This window comes from Indicator indicator, chromosome 8 (assembly GCF_027791375.1).
Source record: "Indicator indicator isolate 239-I01 chromosome 8, UM_Iind_1.1, whole genome shotgun sequence".
In the NCBI taxonomy this organism is placed as follows: Eukaryota; Metazoa; Chordata; class Aves; order Piciformes; family Indicatoridae; genus Indicator; species Indicator indicator.
Window position 1 is genome coordinate 848,493 of NC_072017.1, and position 26,696 is coordinate 875,188.

General features: G+C 44.9%; 1 protein-coding gene across 1 annotated transcript in view; it reads left to right on the forward strand.

Annotated features, from left to right (window-relative positions):
• The window catches only part of DLC1 (DLC1 Rho GTPase activating protein), a 193,702-nt gene that overhangs the window by 50,753 nt on the left and 116,253 nt on the right, over positions 1–26,696 (forward strand). Inside the window, exon 4 of the mRNA XM_054383273.1 lies at positions 1,439–1,472. Within this exon, the coding sequence (XP_054239248.1) occupies positions 1,439–1,472 (34 nt within the window). The remainder of the gene's footprint in view (positions 1–1,438; positions 1,473–26,696) is intronic.

Genomic DNA, 26,696 nt, shown 5'->3' on the forward strand with positions numbered 1-26,696 from the left:
CTCATAAGCACCAATCCTGTTTCCCTACCAGACAGCACAGAAGCAATGTGTAGCTGCATTAACAAACACCTAAACCAACAGCAGGACCTGCTGAGATCTTGACCAAGCTTTGCTCTTGGTTTCATGCAATTTTTCAAGATTTTTTTTTTGTCTCAGCTTTTAAGCAGCAATAGAACCTTCTGATGTAGTTTTTAGCTTGTTTTTACATCTTGATTCATCAGAGTTACACTCTGCTTAGAAAAACAGACTTATTGAAAACTACTGTCCCAAAGGTTTATATGCCACATATGTTCCATTTTACATTAATGAAAGAAAAACATCATATAAAAGATGTTTAAATGCATTGGGAAAAAATACTAATAATTTCCATGTCTAACAACAATTACAGCTGAAAATGCAAACATTTGTGTTACTTGCATCCTGGGCTGCATCAAATGAAGTGTGGCCAGCAGGCCTAGAGAGGTAGGACCTCACATGGAGTGCTGCACCACCTCTGGGGCCCCCAACACAAGAGAGACATGGACCTGTTGGAGCAGATCCAGAGGAGGGCCACAAAGATGATCAGAGGGCTGGAGAACCTCTGCTATCCAGGCAGATTGAGAGAACTAGGACTGTTTATCCTGCAGAGAGAAGGCTCTAGGGAGAGCTGCATTTAAATAAACCTATAGGATGGCCGGGGAGGGGCTGTTTAAAAGGGCCTGTGGTGATAGGATGAGGGGCAATGCCTTGAAATTAGAGCAGAGCAGATTTAGATTGGATGTTAGGAACAAGTTCTGTACCATGAGGGATGGAACACTGCAAGAGGTTGCCCAGGTGGGTAACAAAGGCTTCATCACTGGAGGCATTCAAGGCCAGGCTCAATGGGGCTCTGAGCAAGCTGAACTAGTTAAAGATGGCCCTGCTAAGTGCAGGGGGCTTGGACAAAATGCCCTTAGAGGATCCCTTCCAACCCAGTGCAACCTGTGAAGCTGTGAAATTGGTGTGTTACAGACCAGTGTACGTTTGAGTCCTGGCTGAGCAAAGCCAGAGACAGAACTCTTGAGTTCTGCAGGAGAAAGATTTGTCATTTCAGTCTCATCTCCAGCCACAAAGTTTTTTGTCTTCACTCCTTCAGAATTTAGTAACCTCCCAGTGGACTTTTGTGGGCATGTATTCTAGGATGATTATTTCAAAATGCAATCATTGGAACAGCTTCTTAACTCCATCTCCACCCTTCTCTCCTAGCCCTTCTTTTTTTTTAACAGCAATTAGTTTCATATCGATTGAGACACTCGAGTGGGAGCTGTGTGCTTGTCTCCAGAGTGCTCAGCACACTGAGACCTCAGGTTTTTGGAGGCCTTCTGGATATTCACAAATTCTACCTTAAGATTTTGCAATGTGTCCTTAATAGTCTTATTTTTCTCTTGTAATAGTGATATCATTTATTGTTTTCTTTCAGGCCATGCCAATTATTTCAGAGAAGGAGAAGGCTGGTGAGTAAATATTTCCTTGTTTTCTGGTTGCCTTGCGTTTGGTTTGTGGAACTGAGTTGTTGCTTCCCTGCTAAAAGGCAGGCTTCAGCTGAGGGGGGCTGGTTCTGTAGGATTTCAGCCTTGTGAAGGTTATTGAGTGGCTCCTAGAAAGGCTGTTTTCTCTCTCTGCAAAGCAGGCAGCTTTCAGTCTGACCCTGATCAAGAGGTTTCAACCTACCTGCTTGAGCTGCAGCTGCCTGCTCCATGGCTGTCTTCCTCTGGGTGCTATCTTGTTGTTAAAATCTCCTTTGGTTTTGGCTGTCCTGGTTAACAGCCATGGATGCCAATGGGCTTGTTTGAGGCAGTGGAGCCTGGTGACAGCGTGAGCTTTGCTGTCTTTAAGCAGGGCAGAAACGTTGGGTTCTCTGGAATACTTCATTGGAGATAATGTTGATTTTGGCTGAGTACCTCCAGAGTATTAAAAGGTTGTTTCGTCTGTTCTTTTCTGCTGTATTTCCCCTGAGCACTGGATGTAGTTTGGTGGTAGTGTGTGAACCCTGCTAGACAATGTCAGATGGGTGTGCTGTGATCAACACCAGGGAGCACTCCATGCTGCAGACCTCTCCAATGGCAGCTGCTTTCTTCAATATTTATCTCAATTGATGCTTTGCTCCTGTGCTTCAAATATGGCTTGAAAATAATTCCCAAAATAGCCAAGTGCCACCTGGGATTCTGATTTGCGTCTGCTTGGGTTGTTATCCTGGTCTGGATTGTTTCTTTCCTTATTAAGAGAGAATAATAGGGTTAAAACCCCAAGGTTTGGAGAGAAAAGGCAGAGTGCTAACTCAGTCCTCTCAAAGCTGTGGAGCTGTTTGTTTAAGATGGTGTTATTCTAGCTATGGTCACTCATAAATAATTCCTAAACTGTGACCTACATTTAGTAAGTGTTTTCTGTATAGATTCCACAGGTGCTATTCATTGGTATTTCTTCTTCCCAAGCACTTCATATTTGGCCACATCCCCTGGTAATTATCTCCAGACATGCAAACTGAAAATAACTGTGCCTGCTATTTGCACTTCATTTCACATACTTTGTCCAAGCAGCCATGCAACTTTGTAGGGATTTTGTACACCTGTGTAAGGGTTTGTACAGATTTGTAGGGGCTTTTGTACCTCTTTGTAGGGCCTTTGTACCACCTGTCTAAGGGCTGTGGTCCCCCTGTGTAGGGTTGGGTTTTTTTACATCTTTGTAGGGTTTTTTTTGCATCTTCAGCATTTATGCACCATACAGGATTAAAAGGTAAAAAGTTTCAGGGCATAGAGTTGTAATGACTCTGATTTTATACTAAAGAAATAGAGCTGCAATAAACTTTTGTTATAGCTACTGGCTTGTAAAATCAGGGAAAAAAGAAACCAAACTCGAAGCTCTCTGTTTACTCCTTCAGAGAAAAACTTCCTGTCGTGTCAGTGTGGATGGTATGAAATAAATGCACTTGTGACATACTCTTTATAACCTCTACACATGCAGAGGAAGCTGGCTGTCTCTTCCTTCTCCCTGCCCAGACTTCAGTGTTATGGGTTTTTGTAGCCAGCATTCTAACCACTACTAGAAATACTGGGTGGAACATCAGTTTGCTGCCATTTCCACTTCCATGAGCAGGAGTTAGACTGTAAGTGGAAAGGCAGTTAGCTGTCTTTTAATCAGCTTGGCTTTTGTTTAACTCTACAGCTCAGGATGCCATGAGATGAGGATGGTTGTGTGGAAACAGTAAGCATGCATCAGGGAGGTGATTATTTACACCAAGAGTACTGACTGAAGTCACCTGCTGCTGGGGGTAGTCAGTCCAATTGTTTTCAGATGCGGTTGGATCTCTGTGGAGATGTTTGGGTCTGTGTTTTGCAGTTAACCGACTTTTGTGTGCTCGTTGCTGCTTGCACTCATCAGGTAATGACATTGCTTAAGGTTCATGACTGATAAAGCTGTAAGGAAGGTGTGAAAGCCCTCAAAGAGAATGTAGCATATTTGCCTGCCTGCTGTAAGGGAGCAGCACAAATACTGATTTTTATGTTTATTTGGAAACAACAACAACCTCCCTCTTTCTGGTTTGTGTTATTCCAAACAAGCTGAAGCATGTTGCCAAATATTACAGAATGAAAAGTAGTTGTTGATTTGACTGCTGATGTTAATAATATATAAGCAAAGGGGTTGGATAGCACTGTATTAAAAATGGATTTAAAATCCACTCAAACATCCTTTCTGAGAATCTGAAGGAAGAATTCGTTGTAGTTCCATCTTTCCTGCTTAGTGCTATTCAGTTTCATGTGGCACTGGAATGAGAAATCCAAGCAAGAAGGGGGGCTCTTATTTCAGTATTTCTGGTTTAGAAATTCTATATACATAGGAAAAAAAAAAGGGCAGCAAAAAACCCTCCAAACCCCCACGTTTTTACAAGACTTTCTATTCTGCACTCTCCAGATGCTTTGATACTTTCAAATGCTTTTCTCATGGAGCAACCTTAAGTGGACCAAGCTGCTTAAGCATCTTACAAGTTCACAAACTCCTGATTATGTTTGGAGCAGTTTCTACTCCCTGGAATGAAATCTTTTCTCAGTTTTATGTATTTTCCAACACACAGTAAATGTTGGCTACATCACATCATACAACTTCCAAATGGAGTACATCATGTTGAGTAAATACTTTTAAAAACCCCAACACACACACACTATTTTTAGGTGTAAAGCAAAGCCCAGCATCACCTGAAAACATTGCTGCTTTTGTCAATTAATAACTCCAAGGTTACAAAAGCAGTCAGGTTTTGTTATTATTATTATTTTACAGTGGAAAGTGTAGTAAAACCTGCAGTTGCAGAGTCCCGTTGGCAAAACTCTATAAATGCTTAGAGTATTGAGCAGACCATCAGTTGTTGCCCCACTGTGCCCACTGTTGCTGCAGCCTTTGTGAGTTAGGGCACTGCAAATGCTGTGCTGCAGCATGGGCTGCTGCTGCTGAGAAACCTGATTTTCATAGTCATGGAATTGTCAGGGTTGGAAGGGATCTCAAGGCTCAGCCAGTTCCAACCCCCCTGCCATGGGCAGGGACACTTCACACCAGAGCAGGTTGCTCACAGCCACATCCAGCCTGGCTGCAAAAACCTCCAGGGATGAGGCTTCCACCACCTCCCTGGGCAACCTGTGCCAGTGTCTCACCACCCTCATGGTGTAAAACTTCTTCCTAACATCCAATCTGAATCTACCCATTTCTAGTTTTGCTCCATTCCCCCCCCCCCCCCCCCAGTCCTATAATTCCCTGACACCCTAAAAAGTCCCTCCCCAGCTTTCTTGTAGCCCCCTTCAGATCCTGGAAGGCCACAAGAAGGTCTCCTCAGAGCCTTCTCTTCTCCAGACTGCACAACCCCAACTCTCTCAGTCTGTCCTCATAGCAGAGCGGCTCCAGCCCTCTTCTCATCCTCGTGGCCCTTCTCTGGACACCTTCCAGCATCTCCAGATCTTTCTTGTTATAGGGGCTGCAGAACTGGATGCAGTACTCCAGGTGGGGTCTCACCAGAGTCTCAGTATTCTTGACGTTTCTGGCAATGGTGGGAAAAAAGGAAACCTTTCCAAATAACTGTTTTAAGGTAGAAGTTAAGATGGAGCAACACGCAGTCAGGGAAAATGATGGCTCAAGCCAAGAGATGACTCAGAGCTGGGACTCCTGGCACCTAAAGAAGGCCTGCAGGCCAGCAACCTGTTTCAAAAGAGTATTTTCAGATACATCTGCCTCTCTTCAGAGTAATTTCTGTGTTCCCAAGCCTTTACTTACCCATTGTGATTTTTATCCTTAAATTCTGTTCACAAACTCTAAGGAATTTGATTGGTGGGAGATTCATCTCAACTATCAGTAATGAAGGTCTTTGTCTCAGAGCTGTGTTGTCTTCATCTACAGTCCAAAAATAATTACCATAAGAACCTTTGGTTCTCCTGGCTGTGTGTCAGCATTTAGCTTATAGATGTCAATCACCCACAAAGGCTGATGAGCAGAATTGGTTAACTCTCCACTAACTGCAGAGTCAAGGTGGCTCCTAACACAGGTCCCAACGTTCAAGTATGCTGAACCCACTGCCAGGTTCCTAATTCAGGGCTAACTTCAATTTCTGGAGCAGTGTTCTCAAATCAAAGGTGAAATGACCAAAAGTCAATAAGTCAATATTAGAAGTATTGCCTAAGTCTCTTTGTGGACCTATTTCATGATTTCCCAATTCACCTTCAAATATTTGTAGGGAACAGTGAACTGTTTGCAGCTCAGAGACATTGCTACAGCAGAGCCAGTGGGAGACATGGGGTGAAGATCCACATCTGGTCAGGGACTACCACAGCTTGTTTCTCCTGAGGTGGTGAAACTATGTGCTAGCACATAAACAGGACAGAAGGTTTAGTCTAGCTCTAAATAAATGTTTAGTAACCATTAACACCATTGGTACATAATGTAGGGCATTATAAACCTTTCTTATACATAAAACAACTGACCTGTGGTGTTCTGCTTGAGCACAACTTCAGAAGAGTTGAAATAAAGAGAGTAGAAATAAAATAAGGGAGGTTTCATACACTGAGGGTTATTTTTTAGCCATGAAGTACAAGCTTGGATCAATTAAGAACCACAGGACACGTGACTTGAGCTGAAAAAGCAGCTGGCACTCCATACCTGAAGCAGTGACAATTCCTTAGCCAACTAGCAAATGAAGGCGCTCCTGAGAGCTTTCGTGATTCTATCATTATAGCCCTGCTGCTGGGTTGAAGTTGGACTGGATGATCTTCAAAGCCTCTTCCAACCAGATCTATTCTGTGGCTCTGTGGAAGGTATACTGTGGGAAGAGTGCACAGCCTCTTTGGGTAGATCTCAGTAGGCTAGAGAGAGCTACTTCAGCACAAATACAAGTGTCAGTCTTTGACAAGGAGTAGAAGAGCTCTGACAATCCATTTATCCTCTGTGAATTGGTGGGCAGCAAGCAGATGAAGGATTCAGCACTGTTGAAGCCAGCAGGCTTGTTGGGTTTCTTTCCTGTGCCCGGCATCCAAAACAGAGGGATTAACAAAGGTGGTGGAGTCTCCAACCCTGAATGTGTTTAAAGGTGGTTTGGATGTGGTACTTGGGGCTATGGTTTAGGGGTGAACCTTGTAGAGTAGGGTTAATGGTTGGACTTGGAGATCCTGAGGGTCTCTTCCAACCTGAATATTTTTGTGATTCTGTTTGAAAGCTCCACAGTGTTGATATATGGGCATAGAAATGAATAGATCTCATTTTTTGTCTCTGTCTTCTAGATTTCTGGTGAAGACACTGCTTACTGAAGTGTGGGCTTGATGTCCTTTGGTGTTGGTTTCCCTGGTTGCCTTTGATTCATGAGAAGGACAAGCGAAGGGACCTTTATGTCAGGGTATTTCCCTTCACAGGCTCTAACTGTTGGTGTCAGGCAGCAAAGGACACTTGGTGCTCAGCCCCATGGTGAGGTGAGCTGCAGAACAGCAGGTGATAGGGTGAGGACAAGGTGGGCCAGACCATTCTGTGAGAACTCACAGCAAGAGGACTTTGCAAAGCAGGTAGCAAGAGGTTCCCTGGCATTAGACAAGGCACACAGAAGGCCAAGTGCTTGCCACACTACGCAGAGCTCCTTTGAGTTCATTTCATTTAACTACATCTCTCATCAAAAAGGATTTTCCACAAATGTTCTGCAACCAGGAAGGTCACTTCTGCCTATGAGCAGTGTCCATTGAACCTAGAGCAAGCATTACAAGATTTGGTCTGGCTGGCCACAGGATACCAATTTCCACATAAACTGGAGGGAAATCCAAATGAATCAGCACAGTTACTACTTTACTGGATGCTTTAAAATACCTCTAGCCGCATTCTAGAATAAACTGGGCAAAAATTAATGAATTGCTCCTTTTTGCAGCATTTCTGTGAGACCTTACTCTAAAGTACCAATTCCTAGATAGGTAATCTTTCTTCTACTGTTGGTATTGCAACAGGGCTAAAATTTGTTTTAGCTGAGTATTTGCTTTGTAAACAAAACTGTCAGGTGAGCCCTCACACTTCAATCTGTCACACTGAAAAGCAGGTACAGAAACACTGCCAGCACACACGTGGAGGGCTGCCAAACACTAGCAGATGCTAATAGATTTCATTCATTTCATTACTAGAAATCACAGTCTGGAGTGGAAGGGACCTCCAAAGCTCATCCAGTCCAATCCTCTCTGCAGACAGCAGGGACATCTTCAACTAGATCAGGTTGCCCAGAGCCCTGTCCAACCTCACCTTGAATAGCTCCAGGGATGGGGCTCCAATCACTTCCCTGGGCAACCTGTTGCAGTATTCCACCACCCTCATAGTGCAGAACTTGTTCCCAGATAAAGGTTTGTGTCATCAATAGATACCCAAGGCTGACCTTTCATGCTGGCTCCTGATGATCTCTAGTTGTTGAGGTTTTTGTTTTGTGGTTTTGTTTTGTTTTGTTTCTTTTCCCTTAAATGCAGTAATATCCTAGAATCCTAGAATGGCTCAGGCTGGAACGGACCTCAGAGCTCATCTCCTCCAACCTCCCCACCATGGGCAAGGACACCTCTCAGGATTAAGCACGGTTAAAACCAGGCTCAATGCACTGAAGACAGAATGGCCTCTAAAACTCCCCAGAGTTGTCTGTTCTACATTCCCTTCTTGAGTGTTGAAAAAGGGAAGGTAGGTCCAGGCAGGGTGAATGTGCTCTGAGGGGGGAGTTGGCAGTCTGGAGGGTTGTATAGTGTTGAAGGATGCAAACATCCCAGTGCCCTGCTGGAAGGAAAGGGAAAACAGTTGTTTTCTGGTGGCTAAAATGCCATGAAATCATTGCATAATAGTAAAGTCCATCTGAAGTATCTTGAGAACTAACAGAACCTCCTGTGGATCAAATTCTTAACTATTTAGCCAGCTTCTCTTTTCTGATTCCACCTGTATGAGCATAGCCCAGCAGCATAAGCATAGCCCAGCAGCATGAGGCTGCTTTCACACTCACTTGGAAGAGCTTTTTAAAGCAAAACCTGCTGGAGTTATGTCCAAAGGTGTTTCATTTTCTTCATTTCTTTAGTCTCAGCTATTTTCATCTTTAAAAGAGAGGAAAGCTTACCTGACTCATTTTAGGCCACTAACAAGGCCAGGCTGTTCCTTTCACATTGCATTGGGCCATACCATACACCTTAGTGCTCTTGGAGCCGTGGTGTTTTCTGGATTCTTTTGATGTCTGTGTTAGTTGTGGAACCACTTTTAAATATTTCCTCAACAAATATTGCAGTGTTGATACTCCCTTCAGAGCAAACAAGCAGTGCCTCAGTGCCTTATGCTCCTGTGGGGAACAACTGCATTCTGATTTATCTGGTAGTTTGCTGTCTGAAGTTTTGCAATAGAATTACCTTACTCCAACCAAGGACAGATACTCTCAGAGGAGCAGAGATGTATGTAGGGCCAGCTGAGTGGATTGCTGCTGCCAGCTTGCACACCACATCTTTCTGCTGTCCCCTTTCTCTCCAATCCAGTAGGGGTTTGAGACAATATATGCTTTTTTGTTGTAGTTGTTAAGGCAAGTTATTTTTATCCCAGAAGCTGTGTGACTAGGAAAAAAACCTAATCATGGGCATTTTAGAAAGATTTTGACATTAATAATATCACAAATTGATAAAATGTTGGAATTTCTCTCAGACTTCAACATCTAGTAGTGAAATACAGCTAAATGATAATTTATTATAACTTCCTTGAAAGGGACCTCTGGAGGTCCTTTCTCCACCCCCTTGCTCAAGCAGGAGCAGCTTTGAGGTCAAACAAGGTTGCTCAGGACTGTATCCAGTTTGTTCTTGAAACCAAGGATGGAGCCTGTGCAGCCTCTCCAGGCTGCCTGCTCCACTGCCTTAATGTCTCCATGGAGGAGATGATTTTCCTTATATCCAGCCTGATCCTCCCTGGTTTCTGTTCCTGCTGCTTGTCTCTTGTCCTCCTCACAAGCACAATGTGAAGAGCACAGCTTCCTGTTCTTGCCATCCTCCATAAGGTGCTGAGGAGCTGCAGGTAGGACCCCAAAAGCCGTCATTGGAGGCTGAACACATCCCTCAGCTTCAGCTCAGAGGCCAAGTGATCCACATCCTGACCTGCTTGCTGATGCTCCTCTGGATTTGTTCCCTTTTGTTGATGCCTTTCCTGTACTGGGAGGAGCTCCAATCTGGGTTCAGTATTGCAGATGTGGTCTAACAAGAGCTGAACTGCTGGAGGCAATCCCTTCTCTCCATCTACATGCCCTACTTTGATTGGTACATCCCAGCATGCTGCCAGCTCTGCTGCCAGGGCACACTGCTGGGTCATGCACAGCTTACTGTCTGCCAAGACCCCAGGGCCTTTTCCACAGAGCTGTTTCCCAGCCAGCTTCTTTTCCAATTATTTATCCACCCTTCCGGGCTGTAAAATCCCAACTGGCAAACAAAAATATGGAGGCAAACAGCGTTTGATGGTTTGTTATCAAACATAGTAGAAGGCTTCCTGGCTTGTTACTTCCAGCCAGTTCAGTTTGGTGTTCCATTATAATTAGTTGTAGTGTGCTCACCTTTTACAACACAACCATAAAGACTGAACTGGTGCTCAGTATATTCCAGCTAGCATCATACATTTCATATTAATCAAGTTGCTTTTCAGTCTAAAATTAGTTATCAGTTACAGAGTGGCTTGGCAGCATTTATATTACCCAGCCCAAACTATGGTCTTTTGTTCTAGAGACACCAGAAACAGTCTCCAAGAGGTAATCCCTGCCCCAAAATAGCTTTTAAATCAAAGCAAAGATGAACAAGTTGTTCTTCCTTTCCTTTTTAGGCTATAACAAGGATACCAGAGGATGGTAATAACCAATCATCAAGTTATTTCTAGCCTAATTTTGCTCAGACTTGTGTTGGTTCAGATGAAGTATAAACAAGGTCACTTGGTCCTAATTGGTGCTGGCAAGTAGTCATTAGGCCATAGTTTCCCAAGTGGGATGTGGGATTGGAGATCGGATGATGAGCTTCCCTTCCCAGTGTGCAGACAAAGGGGCAGCTTCTGAGAAGCTGAGGTACTCAGAGTCAGGTTTTGTCATTAACTTTGGGCTACCTTTTCATAGTTACCTGGGAACCTGAGGAGTTAAAAGCAGCTCTCTGTTGTGACACCTGCTAGCTGTACACAGCTTCCCAGTAAAGGCTACCTTTGGGCAGTGAAACCTGCACGTGGCACAGCATTCTGAAGGTACCTGGCTACTTCTGCAACACTTCCTGAGCTGTGCTTCGCTTCTTTGGGTCCCTAGGCAACATTCAAACACAGTGACGTCATAGTATGCTTCTGTGCCTCTGCTGGGAAACAGGCCTTGCGGTGCTGACTTGGTTCAGTCAAAGGTGAACCAGAGAGCTGAACAGTTTCAGTCATCTTTAACACCAAGTGCTGGAAGGGTGGCAAGACAAGCCTTTTCCTTTTGGACCTGTTGAAGAGAAGGGTTCCAGCCCCAGCTCACCTGGGACGTGGGCTGCGCTCCACACAGCAGCACAGGGGGTGTCTTGTTTAGATGTATTTTAGGTACTTCCATGCATGCTTTAAACTCCTCTCTTATCAGACCAGAGAGCTCCTTCTCCCAGGTGCTTTGAGACAAGAGAGAGCTCTCTGGTGTTTGATGGCAAGTCAAGCTTATTTACACTCCACTAAGGGCAAACTCAGGTGAGAGACAACCAAAAGCATACTTTAGATTAGGCACAGCTGGCAGTGTGTCCCTGGTGTCAGCTCAGTGCTAGGGCTGTAGATGACTGCAGCACCACTGGTGGCTCAGGCTGGTTTAGTTTTGCCTTGTTAGAGCTCTTGACTTGTGTGTTGAATGCTTTCTGATACAACAAGTGATGCTTGAGAGAATTGCTGTACCTGCCTGGAGTGTGTTCAGCCTGAGCAACAAGATCCTTTATTGTCTATAAACACAGAGGTTCCATCCTTATCTGATATAAGCTGCTTTCTGTTCCCTTGAAGGGTTTGCAGTGCCTCATAGCATCTGGCTTTGACACTGCCTCAAAGCTTCTCTGCAAATCCTCTTGTGAAATTAGATTGCTTGTGCACACAGCAGGAAGTGGCAATCGGTTCAGATGGTGATTCCTTAGCACATGGCAGATGCCACTGCTCTTTAAAATGTACCAGTGGTAGGACTCTTGTAGGCAAAGGCAGTCAGCCACCTCATGCAGTTGGTTTATGACCACCTTTAATCCACCTTTGTGTTGATTTTGGCTGCTGGTAAATCTGCCCTTCATGACAGTGCAGGAAAGGATCAGATAACTGCATGAAATTATTGCTCAGTCCATGAGTATTGCAAAGAGCCAGCTGAACACCAAGTGTATGGATGGACACAACTGCCAAGTGGCCTACAAACTGGAACTCTGCCAGGCTCTGCTCATCATTCCACTCATGCAACCATGGACTGAACTGGGAGGTAGAAGCTTCCTAAAGCAATCTAAAATGAAATCATAGGAGAAGTGGCAATGGATATAAACTCCAGCACAGAAGGTTCCACCTCAACATGAGGAGGAACTTCTTCACTGTGAGGGTCACAGAGCACTGGAACAGCCTCCAGAGATCTTGTGGAGTCTCCTCTGGAGACTTTCCAGCCTTATCTGGATGTGTTCCTGTGTGACCTGTGCTGGATTCTCTGGTCCTGCTCTGGCAGGGGGGTTGGACTCAATTATCTCTGAAGGTCTCTTCCAACCCCTAACACCCTCTGCCCCTGTGATCCTGTGGAAGTTTCTCTGAGTGAACAGCCCCTTTAGCTCAGTTGGTAGGGATTAAATTCCAGGCCACTCTACACTGGATTCCATTGCACCTGCTGCTGTACTTGGACCCAAAAGAAGAGGAGCTAGTTGGTAACCAGTTTCAGAGTGCTAGCCAGGGGCATCATGGCTCAGCATCTGCCTATAAGGAGAATTGGAAGGCAAAGAGGAAAGTATCTAGAGGTTTTAATGCACAGCAAAATTTTGGCCTGAAATTAGAGAACAGCAGTCAAAATATGTTAAAAAGCAAAGAAAAAAAAAAGTTTTGAAAAGCAAGGAAAAAATCAATAAAGCAAGGGGAAATTACTGAAATAAAGCACTGCTTCCTCTGTGAAGGTTGCCCAATTCATGTTGTCAGCCTGGAGTCAGCCTCTCTTTGTATTACAAGGAAGAAATTGAAAGACTGAGACTTTTGCCAAGAGCGTATCTATCAGTTGACTTACACAGAGCACTGTTTACAAAACAAAGCACATGTCTGCATTAGAAGGATTTTGCTTTTGCTATTGCCATGGGAGGATCTCAAAGCAGGGATGAATCTCCACAAGGTTTGGAGAGTGCCAAAGACTTGTTTTGGTGAGGTAGGTGGGGAGCAGGGGGTGTTCAGTCTGGAGAAGAGAAGACTCTGGGGGACCTTAGAGCTGCCTGCCAGGACCTGAAGGGATCCTGCAGGAAGGCTGCAGAGGGACTTCTCATCAGGGGGTCTAGAGACAGGCCAAGGGGCAATGGTTTGAAGCTGAGGCAGAGCAGGGTTAGAGTGGAGCTGAGGAAGAAGTTGTTGAATAGGAGGGTGGTGAGACTCTGGCACAGGCTGCCCAGGGAGGCTGTGGCTGCCTCCTGCCTGGGGGTGCTGAAGGCCAGGCTGGATGAGACCTTGAGCAGCTGAGTGTAGTTGAGAGGTGTCCCTGGGCATGGTGGGGATGTTGGAGGAGCTGAACTCTGAGCTCCCTTCCAACCTGAGCAATTCCAGGCTTCTGTGACATTCTTACCACTGCTTTGTGTAAGACTTGCTCAAATCATATCCATCTATGAACCAATTCAAAACTTGCCCAAGATGTCAAATTATGATCACAATATTTCCAGTGAGTAAGTCACTACTGAAATAGTTCTCTCTGTGTCAGAAATGGCATTTTGTAGTAAAAATATGTTGAATGTTCAGCCCTAATATGTACACTGAATACATTTTTGTTACATGAGTGTTTCTTTAGCTTGGTAAGGGGCATGTATTTCCTCCAGGAAACTGTAGCAGCTATCCATCCTCAGACTGAGGATACTGCAGAATTTACAGCATAAGTGCCTGTTAGCGAACTTCTAACAATAACTAGAGGGAAGTTTGCATGAATCAATGATCAGAACACAGTAAGTCAAGGCAATTGTTCAGCTGAATAAAGAAGTAAAAGTACAGGCATCTTTTCATCAAGAAACCGAGATCCAAATCATCATCAGAGTAAATTGCCTTTAGTTGTGTTAAAGGACTGAGAGATAAGGAATGAGCCCTTTCTGTTCCTTCCTGAGAATAATCATTTTAGCTTAAGTAAGTTAAGCTAACTCTGCTAATCCACAGAAAGAATTCCACATCTGGAAAATCTTTGCTACATCTGTGTTGGGGTTTCATGCTTTTTGGTGCTTTGTTCACCAGTTCCCATGACTCCAACTTAAATCTCTTTCTTATTTTCTTAAGTACATTCCAGTTCAAGTAAAGATGTAATGATCATTTCATTTCCTGACAGCTGTTATTTCAACTTCCTTTTCTGTCTTCATAAACAAAGCAAAACAAGCCCACAAAAATAAAGCAGCTTTCAAAAAGACAAAGTAAATGTCTTTGCATATTCTGCAGTATGGGAAATCATTAACAGAATGAAGCAGGAAGAGAAGTGTAATTGTCAAAGGTAACAGACAAGTCAATGTTATTGTTAGCTTCTAGCTGTGTTTAGGAAGCATCAGCAAGCACAACACTACCAGGGGAGACCTGCTCCAGCACCAGAGCTCCTTGGCTGCCATGCACTATGCAGCACTGCCTAGAATCTGAACCCTGTTAGCCACACCAAAGCATCTGAGCTTCCCTCCTGGGGTACCTAGCTGAGCTGCACACCCATCCTCCTCATCTGATCTTCCCTCCTGAGGTACCTAGCTGAGCTGCACACCCATCCCCCTCTGAGCTTCCCTCCTGAGGTACCTAGCTGAGCTGCACACCCATCCTCCTCATCTGATCTTCCCTCCTGAGGTACCTAGCTGAGCTGCACACCCATCCCCCTCTGAGCTTCCCTCCTGAAGTACCTAGCTGAGCTGCATACCCATCCTCATCTTGGCTGTCCTCATCCAAGACATGCAGCTTGCCAGGGTTCTGCTGCCTTATGGACTTTCCCCATGCCCATTGCATTAGGACTCTGATTTGGGCCTCTTGAGCTGAATTTCTTTGTGGATCCTTTAGCATTTCCCAAATGATGTCACACATTCACTGTACAAACCATATCTTCACATAGACTGCTGCTCTGTTGCCATGCTCTAGTCCTTCCTTCTCCTGCTCCTAACAGAGGTGCCCACCATTAGGATCTCTTATTTGGTGCCAGGAGCACAGGAATGAGGTACCCTCTGTGCAGAGAGAGCTCTGCTGGGCACTGCAAAAGCAGCTTGCTTACAGTAACCTTAGACATGGCTGCAGCACAAGGCAGCAGATTTTTCCCACCAGGAATACAGCTCAGTGCTGCTCAGGCAAGGAGGAACAGAAAGCACCTGAGGTCAGCACGTGCTTGCTGCTGACACACAATTCACTTTGTTTCAAGCTTCAGTCTCACACTTAACCAGCCTGGTTTTGAGCTTCATTGCTTGGTAGAGGTTAGGAGTTAGTAGTTGATCTCCCTTTAGTTTTCTAGGGGAGCTCCTTCCATGGGTTGGTTGTCACTGATCAGCTAAATAGAGCAAGTGCAAAAGTTTGCATGACCTCTGTGTTCCACAGACTCTTTCTTGTCTTTACACCCAACACAGAAGGCACAAGAACAGGATTTTTTTTTTTTCTTTCACAGAGTAATCAGACAGGAATGTGCTGCCCAGGGAGGTGGTGGAGTCACCAATCCTGGAGATATTCAAGGTGAGGCTTGACAAGCCTCTGGGCAACCTGATCTAGTGGAGGATGTCCCTGCAGACTGCAGAGGGGTTGGACTGGATGAGCTTTGGAGGTCCCTTCCAACCCAGGCCATTCTGTGATTCTATGATTCTGTGTTTAAAAGTGGTATGGATGTGCTGCTTGGGGATATGGTCTAGGGGTGAACTCTGTAGAGCAGGGTGAATGGTTGCACTGGGGATGTTGAGGCTCTTTTCCAACCTGAATGATTCTGTGTTTCTGTGAAGGAAAAGTTCCTTTTTCCAGACCTTGGTGCAGAAACATCTAATCTTCTCCAGAACATGAAGGTGGATGTGACAAGGGATCAGGGCAATCATGGAAAAACTTCCAGAAGTGACAGAAAAACTTCAGGAAATGACAATATTTTTAAAAACCCCTGGAGAACCCCTAGAGCTCCATGGTAAACCAGACACCATTCCACTGGGGACATTTTTACATTTATTTTGGATTGCCTCTTAGAGAGAATGAAATGTAAGTTCTGAGGGGGCTTGGGGGGGCTATGTTTACTCTTTCATAGGTCTGTCTGAGGTCTGTATGTGGGCCATGCTTTGGTTGGTGACCAGCAGCACTTCAGTGAAAAGGTTGTAGCAAGGCATCCATGCCTACAAGTCTTCATTTGAAAGTAGCCTGGAAACACTTTTTCTGCATTCTTCTGCCCTCTGAGGAGAGGGAAACTTGAAAAAGGACTTCACTCTCCTGGAGGGAGACCAATAAAAGCTCTTTCATCTTGCAAGCCCAACATCCAGGGTCCAGCTAATACATCTTGGAGCTAAACTCATTTTCAATATCTGTCAAGGACATCCCTGAGAGTTTGTTTGGATTTTTTTTTTTTTTTACAATTTATTTCAAATCCTTAACCCAAGATGGCAGAGTTTATTGTTCAGGGATGTGATTGTTCAGATGCTTGAATCTTGCCCCCCTTACCAGAGGAGAAGGCTTTCAACGCAATGACTAGGGTGCTCAAGTTGAATGAGGTCAATTACTAATCAAAAGTAATCCTATTAATTGAAGCTCAGAGCTGTCAGACTTGGCAGGGTCAGAGCCTTTCAGCTGTCAGGACTTTGCAGGAACAGAGCCTTTCCAAGCTTGTTCAGTGTTGTAGGCTTTACTTTAAAACTTGGCTTTTCATTGCCCCTTTGGCTTTTCTTATGCATTTTCATGCTTGAAATTTTGACCTTGTGAAACACATTTCTGTTTTATTTCTCACTTTTAACACTGGCTATCCAAGCTCAAATTTGTTATCAGTGCACTGACAGCTGCTCATTGCACTTTCAAGCCCAAATTTCAAGCAGCCAGCCTAGAATCACTCTCAAGCAGCACAGAGAGTAGAAGACTATCCCTGCTTGTCATACAGTGGTGCCACATCTTCTGCTGTAACTTGTGGTGGAAGATTTCATTAAATGTAAAGTATTTCATTTTGGTCCACATGCTAAGGTTCTCGAGTACTTCAATAAAGGGGAGCATCTTTGGACTGAAAAAAAAACTTACCAGCAATCTTAATCTTGTCAAAATGCCATCCTTTCATACTCTCTTCCAAAGAACTTCTCTTTCATTCAGTTCCTTACGCAGAAAGGGTTAAGGAGTGTCCCTGACATGAAAAAAAAGCTCCTGGTTGTCCTTCAAAAGTCACCTTCAGAGACATTAATTCTATAGCAGTGCCTTCAGAAAGCTGTCAGTTGTATGAGCAAAGGGGACTGAGTGGATTTAGTCCATGAAAAAGCAGCCAGGGGGTGTCTGCTGTTTCAGTTAACCTCTCAGTCATAAGCCTGAAGTCTTGATGTGACAAAGGTGATGGAGCAGCTCTCAAGGACTTACCAAACTTTTCAAGCAAAGCAAACCGGCTTTGAGGGTCAGCTATTATTAAAGAAGGTATGAACTGTGGTACTGCTGGAACAGGGCTGGAGCAGCTCTGCTGTGAGGACAGGCTGGGGGAGCTGGGGGTGTGCAGCCTGCAGAAGAGAAGACTCTGGGGGGACCTTAGAGCTGCATGCCAGGACCTGAAGGGATCCTGCAGGAAGGCTGCAGAGGGACTTCTCATCAGGGGATCTAGAGACAGGCCAAGGGCAATGGATTGAAGCTGAGGCAGAGCAGGGTTAGAATGGAGCTGAGGAAGAAGTTGTTGAGGAGGAGGTGGTGAGACTCTGGCACAGGCTGCCCAGGGAGGCTGTGGCTGCCTCCTGCCTGGGGGTGCTGAAGGCCAGGCTGGATGAGACCTTGAGCAGCTGAGTGTAGTTGAGAGGTGTCCCTGGGCATGGTGGGGATGTTGGAGGAGATGAGCTCTGAGCTCCCTTCCAGCCTGAGCCAGCTAATGGGCTGATAGAACAGGTCCAGCCCATGCAGCAGACAGAGCTTAGACTCCATTTTATCTGGCACAGCAATTCTATATGCTCCTGGATTCTAGATGCTTTCTGTAGTATTATATATTCTGCTCACTTTTCATATTAAATCTGCTCTGTTTAAGTAGAGACTCTCCTGAGGACCCAGCTGCTCTCTTGATTTTTGTACTGACATGTTTGATTTTGTACTCCACGCATCACTTAGTCTTAACTGGGAGGTAAAACCCACACAAACCCCAACATTCTCTCCACCAGCAGGACAGTGCTTCAAATCCTTGTACCACCTTAACCACTTCCACTCTTTTGGGTGTGGCCAGGCTTTAAATGCTTGTAGGCTGTTATCATGTCTCTCCCTGTGCATTATTAGCTGTTATTTGGCCAAACAGACCTTGGTTTAATATTTCCTCATCTATCAAACTCTCCAGCCCCTTAATCATTTATGTTGCTCTCATCCGAATTCCTTCAAAACTCGTGGACAGCTTGGTGGTGCTGGAGAGGCTTTGTCCGAAGAGGGCTTCCTTTGTGCTGAGTGTATCTGGTTGACATTCATGGAAATGCTGAGAGTGTAAATAAAACCAGCAGCTGGGGTTCTATTTTACAAGTGAGGAAGATAGTTAATATTATGACTAAAACATCAGCACTAGTAAAGAAGAAATGCCTTAGATTTTACCACTCTGCCCAGTCAAATACTTGAGAGAAAGGTCCTTTCACCATTACTGCAACTAGCAAATGCACCTTTCAGGTGTTGCTTTAACTTTATCAGTCTCAGACGTGAGCTGTTTCTTCTCATTTCTTTGCTTCCTCAGCTTCTTAGGGTGGTATTTTCTTCCCTTTTGCCAGTCATCATACTGTTCCTAGGGATTTCTACATGATTAATATGAAATACTATAAATAAATATGAAATACTTTCCCCACCTCTTTAATTTTTTCCCCCTCACCCCTTCTGCTCTGAAGTATTTAAAGAAACACTTCTGCTGGCTTGCTCCTGGTGCACAGAAAGCTTTGTAAGTAGTTTTTACATGGAGGTGTTGCTGCTGTTAGTTTTGATACTCACATTTTTTTTCAAGGCCTAATTTTGATTATGCCAGAGCCAGCAATCTTGCATTTAACCTGAGGGTAAGACTGTGCCCAACCAAGCACAGAGACTCATATTTCCTATTTATTTACTTTATAACTGTATCAATTCAGTGTTTTAATGATAGCTCTGAAAACTTTAAGCTCACAGAAAATAAACAGAATTTTAGGTTCTCCTATCTATCACACCTCATCACTTAGAAATCTTTTCAACAACGAATGACTACAGCATTTCCAAACTGAAGAAGACCAGAGCAGATAATCCTAATTTCAGACCCAGTTCCTGTGGGGCTATCACCATATAGCTCTTCTTTTTCAAAATAATCGCTTTACTTGGCAGTAAACCAACGTTAGGTCAGGTACAGAGCTACAGCAAAACACAGGTCAGGGTGCCAGCCCTGCAAACAGGACACATTTCACATTTGCACCTTGCTTGTCAGTCTGGGAAGTGCACAGTTTGCTAAACATCTAATAAAGAAATCATAGAACCCTAGAACAGCTCAGGTTGGAAGGGACCTCAGAGCTCATCTCCTCCAACCTCCCTACTGGGAGCAGGGACACCTCTCAGCTAGACTCAGCTGCTCAAGGCTTCATCCAGCCTGGCCTTGAATGCCCTCCTAAAATAATTTAGGAGACCTTGCCAGGCTGTAGCTGGTCTCAGGACCTAAAAGTTAGGCTTAGCACTGCTGTTTCAAACCAAGCCTTTAGTCCCAAAAGCAGCTGGTCTGAGCTCACTATTCTTCCCTAGCCAGCCCTCAATAGCAGTGCAGTGACCTTGACTCTGAGTGAAGATTTTCCATCTTCACTCATCCAGTGGAGCACTGTCATGATGCTCCACAGGGCAGATGTGCCATGTCTCAAATCAGCAGGACCAGCAAAGTGCATGCAGAAGCAGTTTGGGCTAATTAGCTGTGAAGTAAATTAAGTACTGAGATGAAGAAATCCAATTCCTAGAATAGCAACCCAGAGTGTCTCATTAAAACCTCATTTAAGAGTGTAGCTAACCTCATGGAGTAAATATGAAACATTAAGATCTAATGATAATCATTTCAGCTGGAGTGTTAGGTTCCCTTTGTAGGTGCTGGAGGTATGCTGTGTCCATCCATTAGTCACAAAGGATTCATTATGGACACCAGAATGTGGCATTCAGTTGATAGGATGACTGCCTTAATCTTCAGGATAATTATGTTTGACACTCCCTGTAAAGCTCCAGCTTGCATCTGTGATCCATTAAGCTTACAGAAGGTGAAGTGAAATGTTAGATTCTTTATCTGTCAAAGATTAGGCACTAGAACTTGTAATCAGCATTTCCTGCAAGACTTCAGCTGAGGCAAGGAACCCCAGAAGGAAGGCATCCTACAAACCAGCATCAACACCTAGAGGAGTACCAGAGGTTTTTATTTAAAAACCCATGGCAGAGACCAGAAACTGAAACCCTGAGTGGGAGGAAGTCAGGCAGTGTTAAAAATAGATCCCCGGTCTAGCTTTGCAAATAAACATTTGCACAGAAATGGAGCAAGGAGAAGTCACCACTCACAAACTGTCCAGCAGAGCTTTAATTAGTGAGATCTTCGAATCTGCTGGGGGTCTGCTTCCAAACCTTTCCAAATGTTTAGGTCCAGTTTGGATCACACTTCCTGCTTCCTGTGAGAATTCCACTTCTGCTTGGCACTGAGGCCAAAGCCCAGCAGTTCAGGGAGGGTTACATTCTGCTTCTCTTCCCCCTGACAAACAAACCTTCTGTGGAGATTGTGCTTCGCAGAGCTGCAACAGCAGCAGCAGGGATGAGAAGGGAGGAGGACAGCTCAGCCTCTTTACATCACTTAATATAATACACATTACACAGGGCAGCACTAATGAAAACAACTTATATGAGCCCCCTGAACCTCACTAAATCTTCTCAGGAATGAGCTTTTTCCAGCTGACCCTGCAAGCACTGGGACTTGGTCTTTGGTTTAAAATTTCTTGCTGCTCTTTGATCTCTCTGCTCAGAACGCTCTCAGTCTGCATTCTGAATTATCTCCCTGCTTACCTTCATCCTGTCCACTGCCCTGTACACAGCCACCAGCCAGCCACCACTGGATTCTTTTAAACTCCTTTAATCATACTTTGCAAGCAAATCTATTCACAAGCAGTGCTCATGTTGGTCATTGCAGGCAAGCTCAAAGAATGTTGCTTCAACATCTTCTTTTGTAGAAGTGATATCTAAAGAGGAAGACTTTTAATCCAAGCAAGCCACCATCTTAGTAGGACTGGGTAAACATGAACAGGAGAGATGGGAAGAGGGAGTGGCAGATAAAATAAAAACAGAAAACAAGAAAAATAGCTAATTATGGGGGGAGAAATATTATATAGAGAGAATTTGACTAGGGAGTTCCAACTGGGAGCTGTGTGTTTGGAAACAGCTGGGCTGTTTGCCTGCCTTTTATTTTTTTGTTATGGGACCTGCAGTTTTCTATCCTTGTGATTTCACACACAGCCACATCAGCATTTCCACTAGGCAGAAAGTAGCACTTCATGCCATCTACTTTATTCTGTGAGATGTTAGTCACCCTGCCCTAACCCCACTGGTGGGACCACTCACAGAGTCCAGGGGCACAATCCCCTCTCTTGCCCACACTCCTCTGGATGCAGCCTACGACCCAATTTGCTTTCAGGGAAGCACATCTTCTTTCCTGTTATCCAGTTATTCCTTGCTGGTTTGTGTTTGCGGCTGTGGTTAGCAGTGTGTTTTGCTTTGCTGGTTGATTATTTTTGGAGCACACAATGATAGTGAGGCAGCAGCTCAGAAGCAGCCAGATAAGCTGAGGCTTTGAAGTGCACAGGACTCCAGTGAAGATATGGAGCTGTTTGCAAAGCAGAGCCACAATCACACCCTGAAATTTGCTAAATATTGGCAGTGTTTGTTTAGAATCACAGTGGAGTTGAAACTTATCAATGTATAATAGAACGCTACTGTGCTTAGTGTACACAAACCCATCAGCATGCACTCATCACACAACCAGAGGCTGTTCAGGTAGATATTTTGACAAGATCTCCTCAGTGTTCCACAGAGAGAACTCTTCAATGTTTAGACATTGAAAAGCCCATGAAAGCAGCAACAGTCATTGTGGTCTGCACCAGAGACTGCTGCTGGGGAAGGTGGATTCTGTGCATAGGATGAGAGGAAATGGCCTCAGGTTGCATCCAAGGGAGGTTGAGGTTGGATATTAGAAGAGTCTTCAATCTAAGGGTTTTCAAAGACTGGAATGGCCTCCCCAGGGAGATGGTTGGATCCCCAGCCTGAAGGTGTTTGAAAGACATCAAGATGTGGTGCTGAGGGACGTGGCTGAGCACCAGACTTGGTAGAGTTAGAGAATGATTGGACTCAAAGATCTTAAAGGTCTTTTCCAACCAAAATGTTTCCGTGATTCTATGATGCAGACGGGAGAGGGCTGAAGAGAACACTGTACAAAGCACGAGGGAGCAGCCTTTAGGAACTAGAGGAGAAAAGTAGCAGCAAGGAATAATTTGCAAGGGAGTTTGGAAAGGAATAAAAAAATGGAGAGGCTGAGGACAGAATGCATGAAGAGGAGAGGGCATCATACACAGATCAGTAGACAAATCCAGTCCATGGAATGGGATCTGTCCCAGCTTGTTCTACACTTTTTTCTCATCAATAACTAATGTTCAGTTTTACTTCATATTATCTGTGTCACACAGTGGCACTTGAAACAAGAAGGAACCCCAATGTTCTCCCTCAGAACCATCTCAGTAGGAGAGCAAAACATGTGGAAGAGAGAACCCTTCCCCTGCCTCCAGGTCTGGAGGCCTGGGCTTCTCTAACATGCCAAGTTTCACTCCTAGGGCAAGAAATGAGAACAAAAATGTCCTTCTGCAATTGCTGCTCTCAGTTTAGAACAAAAAAGCCAAGATTGCCCTGGCAGGATCTTTTCAGCAAGGTGCCTCTGTGGCAATCACCCTACTGCATACCCATCCCCCTGCACCCATGGTAGGAGGGAGGAAGTGATGGGGACAGTGTGGCTGCCACTGTAAGGTCAAATTCTGCCAGCTGCAGCTTGCTCCCCAAAGAGGCACAGGGACAGCTGAGCACTGGAAAGTAGTGCATGGGACAGACAAACTGCCCAGCAGCCTCACAAGAGGACCCCTCTGTGCTCAAGGAAATGGAATATATACCTGGTTGAAGAACTGACATTTATTTTTGTTTAAACCCAGATCAGATTGGGTAGAGATTTGGCTTTGTCCTGTCATTTTGTTGGGACTCATCAAGCTTCTGCTGAAACTTTTCTGCTTCCCCAAAGTCCATTTTATTTGTCTGTCTGCCCCTTGGAATTCCTCTCAGTCTGTACAGTCTGCTGTGCTTGGTGGCCGCTTCTTGTCTACAGACCAGTAGCAGATTCCTCAGACACTGCAGAGGCTGCAATCCCAGGTCTTCCTTAGCAAAGCAGCACATGTCCAAGTCAACATCCACAGTGTTCCTTTCCCAGTCTGCTCTCCTAGACAGCATTTGGAGCCATCTGCTGAAAGCCAAAGCAGTGGCCCATGCTATGTGCCCAGCAGGCATTTTCAATTAGACCTGGAATTTTAACTCCAAATCAGTCTTCAGTTTTGTGGTACTTTTGGAGAGCTGTGGCATGACCCTTCTGCTCCTGTAATGAGGGGAGAGACAGCTGCAGGCGTCAGATGAGGCAGCAGGCAGAGAGCACCCAGCCAAGATGATCTGCACTGCCATACCTCTCATCACAGCAAAGCTGCAACTGGCAGCATGTTCATGAGGTGCTGTGTCTCTGCCTGGCTGTGCATAGTTTTGATTCATGGATCATCATCACATGGATGAACCAGGGATGAAGATAAGAATTTGCACATTTGTAAACACTCTGGAGGGAGGTTGCTGCATTCGAGCAAGCCTGAAGAGAGTGAGGCTTGCATAATTGTGTGCTTCCTTAGGAGGTGGGTGTTGCCAGAACTAAAACCAAGGTCACCATTGCCATCTATCCTGGTACCTGCTCTCTTCTGGCTGCTCTGCCTTAAAGGGGAAAAAGCATCTTTAATGTTACCTTTGCAGGCTGAAGTAAGGACAGAACCACTGAAGGGCAGAAAACAGATATGTTTGGCAAGCTTAGATCCTGCAGCTTGAACTGCTGAGGTCAGGCTAGAAGGAATCACCTTGATCTAACAAAAATAACCTTGTAATTAGTAATAATAACCTTGTAATTGATACTGATCATAACCTGCCTTCTGCCGTCGGCTGGTTTAAGAATGATATATTTAAGGATGATGAGCAGAAGCAACCTTGAGAGGAAGATTGGAGAGGTACAGCTTTGCTTTTACTAACAAGGCACTTCCTAAGCTATTTCTGGACAGAGAAGAGGGAGAAGGCAGTGGTTGCAGCCCAGAGTGGCCAGGCCTGGGTAACAGGAGAGATGCTGTCCTGGGAGCAGCGGTGGCAGGGCTGATCTGGGTTGGCAGGAGCACTGGGAGGCCAAGGCACAGCTCTAGGACAGCTGGGCAGGTGGGTAGGGATCTGGCCCCTCTAAATATTTGCTTCTGGAATTCCACAAAGTCTCTTCCCTGGGCATGCATGCTGCTCTGCACGTGTGCATGGCTGCCTCTCTCCTAGGTATGCTGTCACCTTCCTCCCAACAGCAGCTGCTGCATTCCCCCCCCTGCCAGCAGCAGACCCTCTGCTTTGGATTCCTGGCAGAATATCTTTGGTCTAGCACACACCTTTACTCACCCATCCAGTTTACCTTTTCAGCATAAGAATTTCTTTGAGGTTTTTTTGTTTGTTTGTTTGGGGGGGGGGGGGTTGTTTATTTGTTTTTTTTTTTCACCTCAGCCATTGAGCAGAAAATACTGAATGAAGTATTTTTACTTGAAGATAGCTGAGTGCTGACTGCATTCTGACTGCCATCACTGTGTATGATTCAAATGCAAAACCTCTGCCTACTGGTGACCTTCCTTAAGTTTCCAGACATGGTGAAGTCAAGAGATAGAGCTGCAGTCTTCTTCTCCTTCTCCTCTCCAGGCTGAACGCCCCCAGCTCCCTCAGCCTGTCTCATAGCAGAGGTGTTGCAGACCTTGGATCATCTTTGTGGCCTCCTCTGGCCTCACTCCAACAGCTCTGTGTCCTCCTCCTGCTGGGGACACCAGAACTGGAGGCAGTATTCCCAGTAGACTCAGATTTTTCCATGCAATCCATCTGGAAATAACTGCAGGTGTGAGATTCAGGGAGCTGTCTCCCTGCAAAGAGCTACACCTGCAAGGGGGAAGGAAATAGGCTTAAGCTGAAAGGGTTCAAAGTAACCCCAGCTGGAGATGTGTTAGAACCAGGGTACCATTTGTTTAGCTGTACCAATCCAGTCCTTCAGGCCATGCTGCTGGTGAAGCTGGCATAGCCACTGATAGCTAAAAATCTGCTTCCTGCTTCTTTGCCTTCTGCTCTGCTCCAGCAGTGGTACTTAGCTGAAACAGGGAAGTACAAACGTTCAGCTCCAGATTTAGACACTGCTTACTGCATCCTCCTCAGAAATGAGCCAGTGCTCTTCTGAGCTGGTCACTACTGGAAGCAGATGTGCCTGGGACAGGGGTTTGTGTCTCAGAGTAGATAGACACATTCTGGTCCTCATATCAGCCATTGTCCCTTGCTCTATGAGGAAGTTTTGTCCTAATCATATGAAAAGAAGCCACCATGCATTTCAAGGGTGCCTAATCATGCTGAACTTCTCCAGGAGCTGGCTTGGCTGCTGCTTTCTCCATCCAGCCTCAGAAAGTAGGGGTGGTGCAGTGAGGAAAGCAACTGCAAGCTGCAGAGGTCTCTTGCTGCTGTTGGTTTTGTTCACAGATGTACACAGAAGGTTAGTGTTTGCAGATGCTCTACAAAGATAAAAGCCAAAGGCTTCAAACAGCTGATGAGCCAATTCTCCCCTCAGTTCCATCAGTGCAAATGCCATCCATTCCTTGGCATCATTGGAATGAAAGATTCGTCTTGGAGGAGATGAGGACTGGTGAAAAGGAACTGGGAAGGCATAGTGGGGGGAATTGCGACAAATTAAGGAAGTGTGAAATAAGTTATCTGGTATAAAATGAAAAGAAAACCTGGGTTTGTTCCTAAAGAAGGAATCCAAAGGGAATGCAATTCCCCAGGCTGAAACTGGGGAGTCTGTAATTTGATTTGTGTATGCCAGCCCTGGCAGAAATCAAGCAATCAGTCAATTTTGATGATAACTAAGTGCTTCTCAGGACAGTTCTGGTGGCTGATCAGCAGCTGGAGTTGCTGTAAAAATGAAGGACTCCACCTTGCATGAACATGGAGACAACTTTGTTGCGCAGCTCTGGCTTTCCCTGATGACACAAGGGAGTGAGGTTTCTAGGCTGGGGTCCCTCACCTCTTCACAAATTTCCATACATAGTATCAGGAAGGGAATGAAAGTCTCAGCTACCTCTGTTCCTCCCTCAGGGAAGCCAGAGGACACAGTAATCAATTAAAAAGGGCAAAATAAGTAAGGTCAAATGGCTTCAATTTTACTGTGACTATTAATCTGAGAAACTTTTTACATATGGCACCTTATCTTTCCATTCAGCAGGGAGGGCTTAGATCCCCCTCTCTTTTTTTTTCCACCTCTTCTCTTTTCTTTTCATTTTTTTAATTCCTATCCCTTCATTGCTGCATCAACATGAGGTATCATGGAGAGGGAACTTGGAATCCTGTGCCACAGACAGGGTGACATGCAAGAAAAATAGGGTAACATGATAAAATACCCAAACTGCAGATACTTAAACTTACTTTTTCTATTTCTTACCTTCTTCCTGTCAAAACATGAAAGATTACCTGAAATATCGGGTAAGCAGGGAAATATTATCCTAATAAATGATCATGCAAGTATG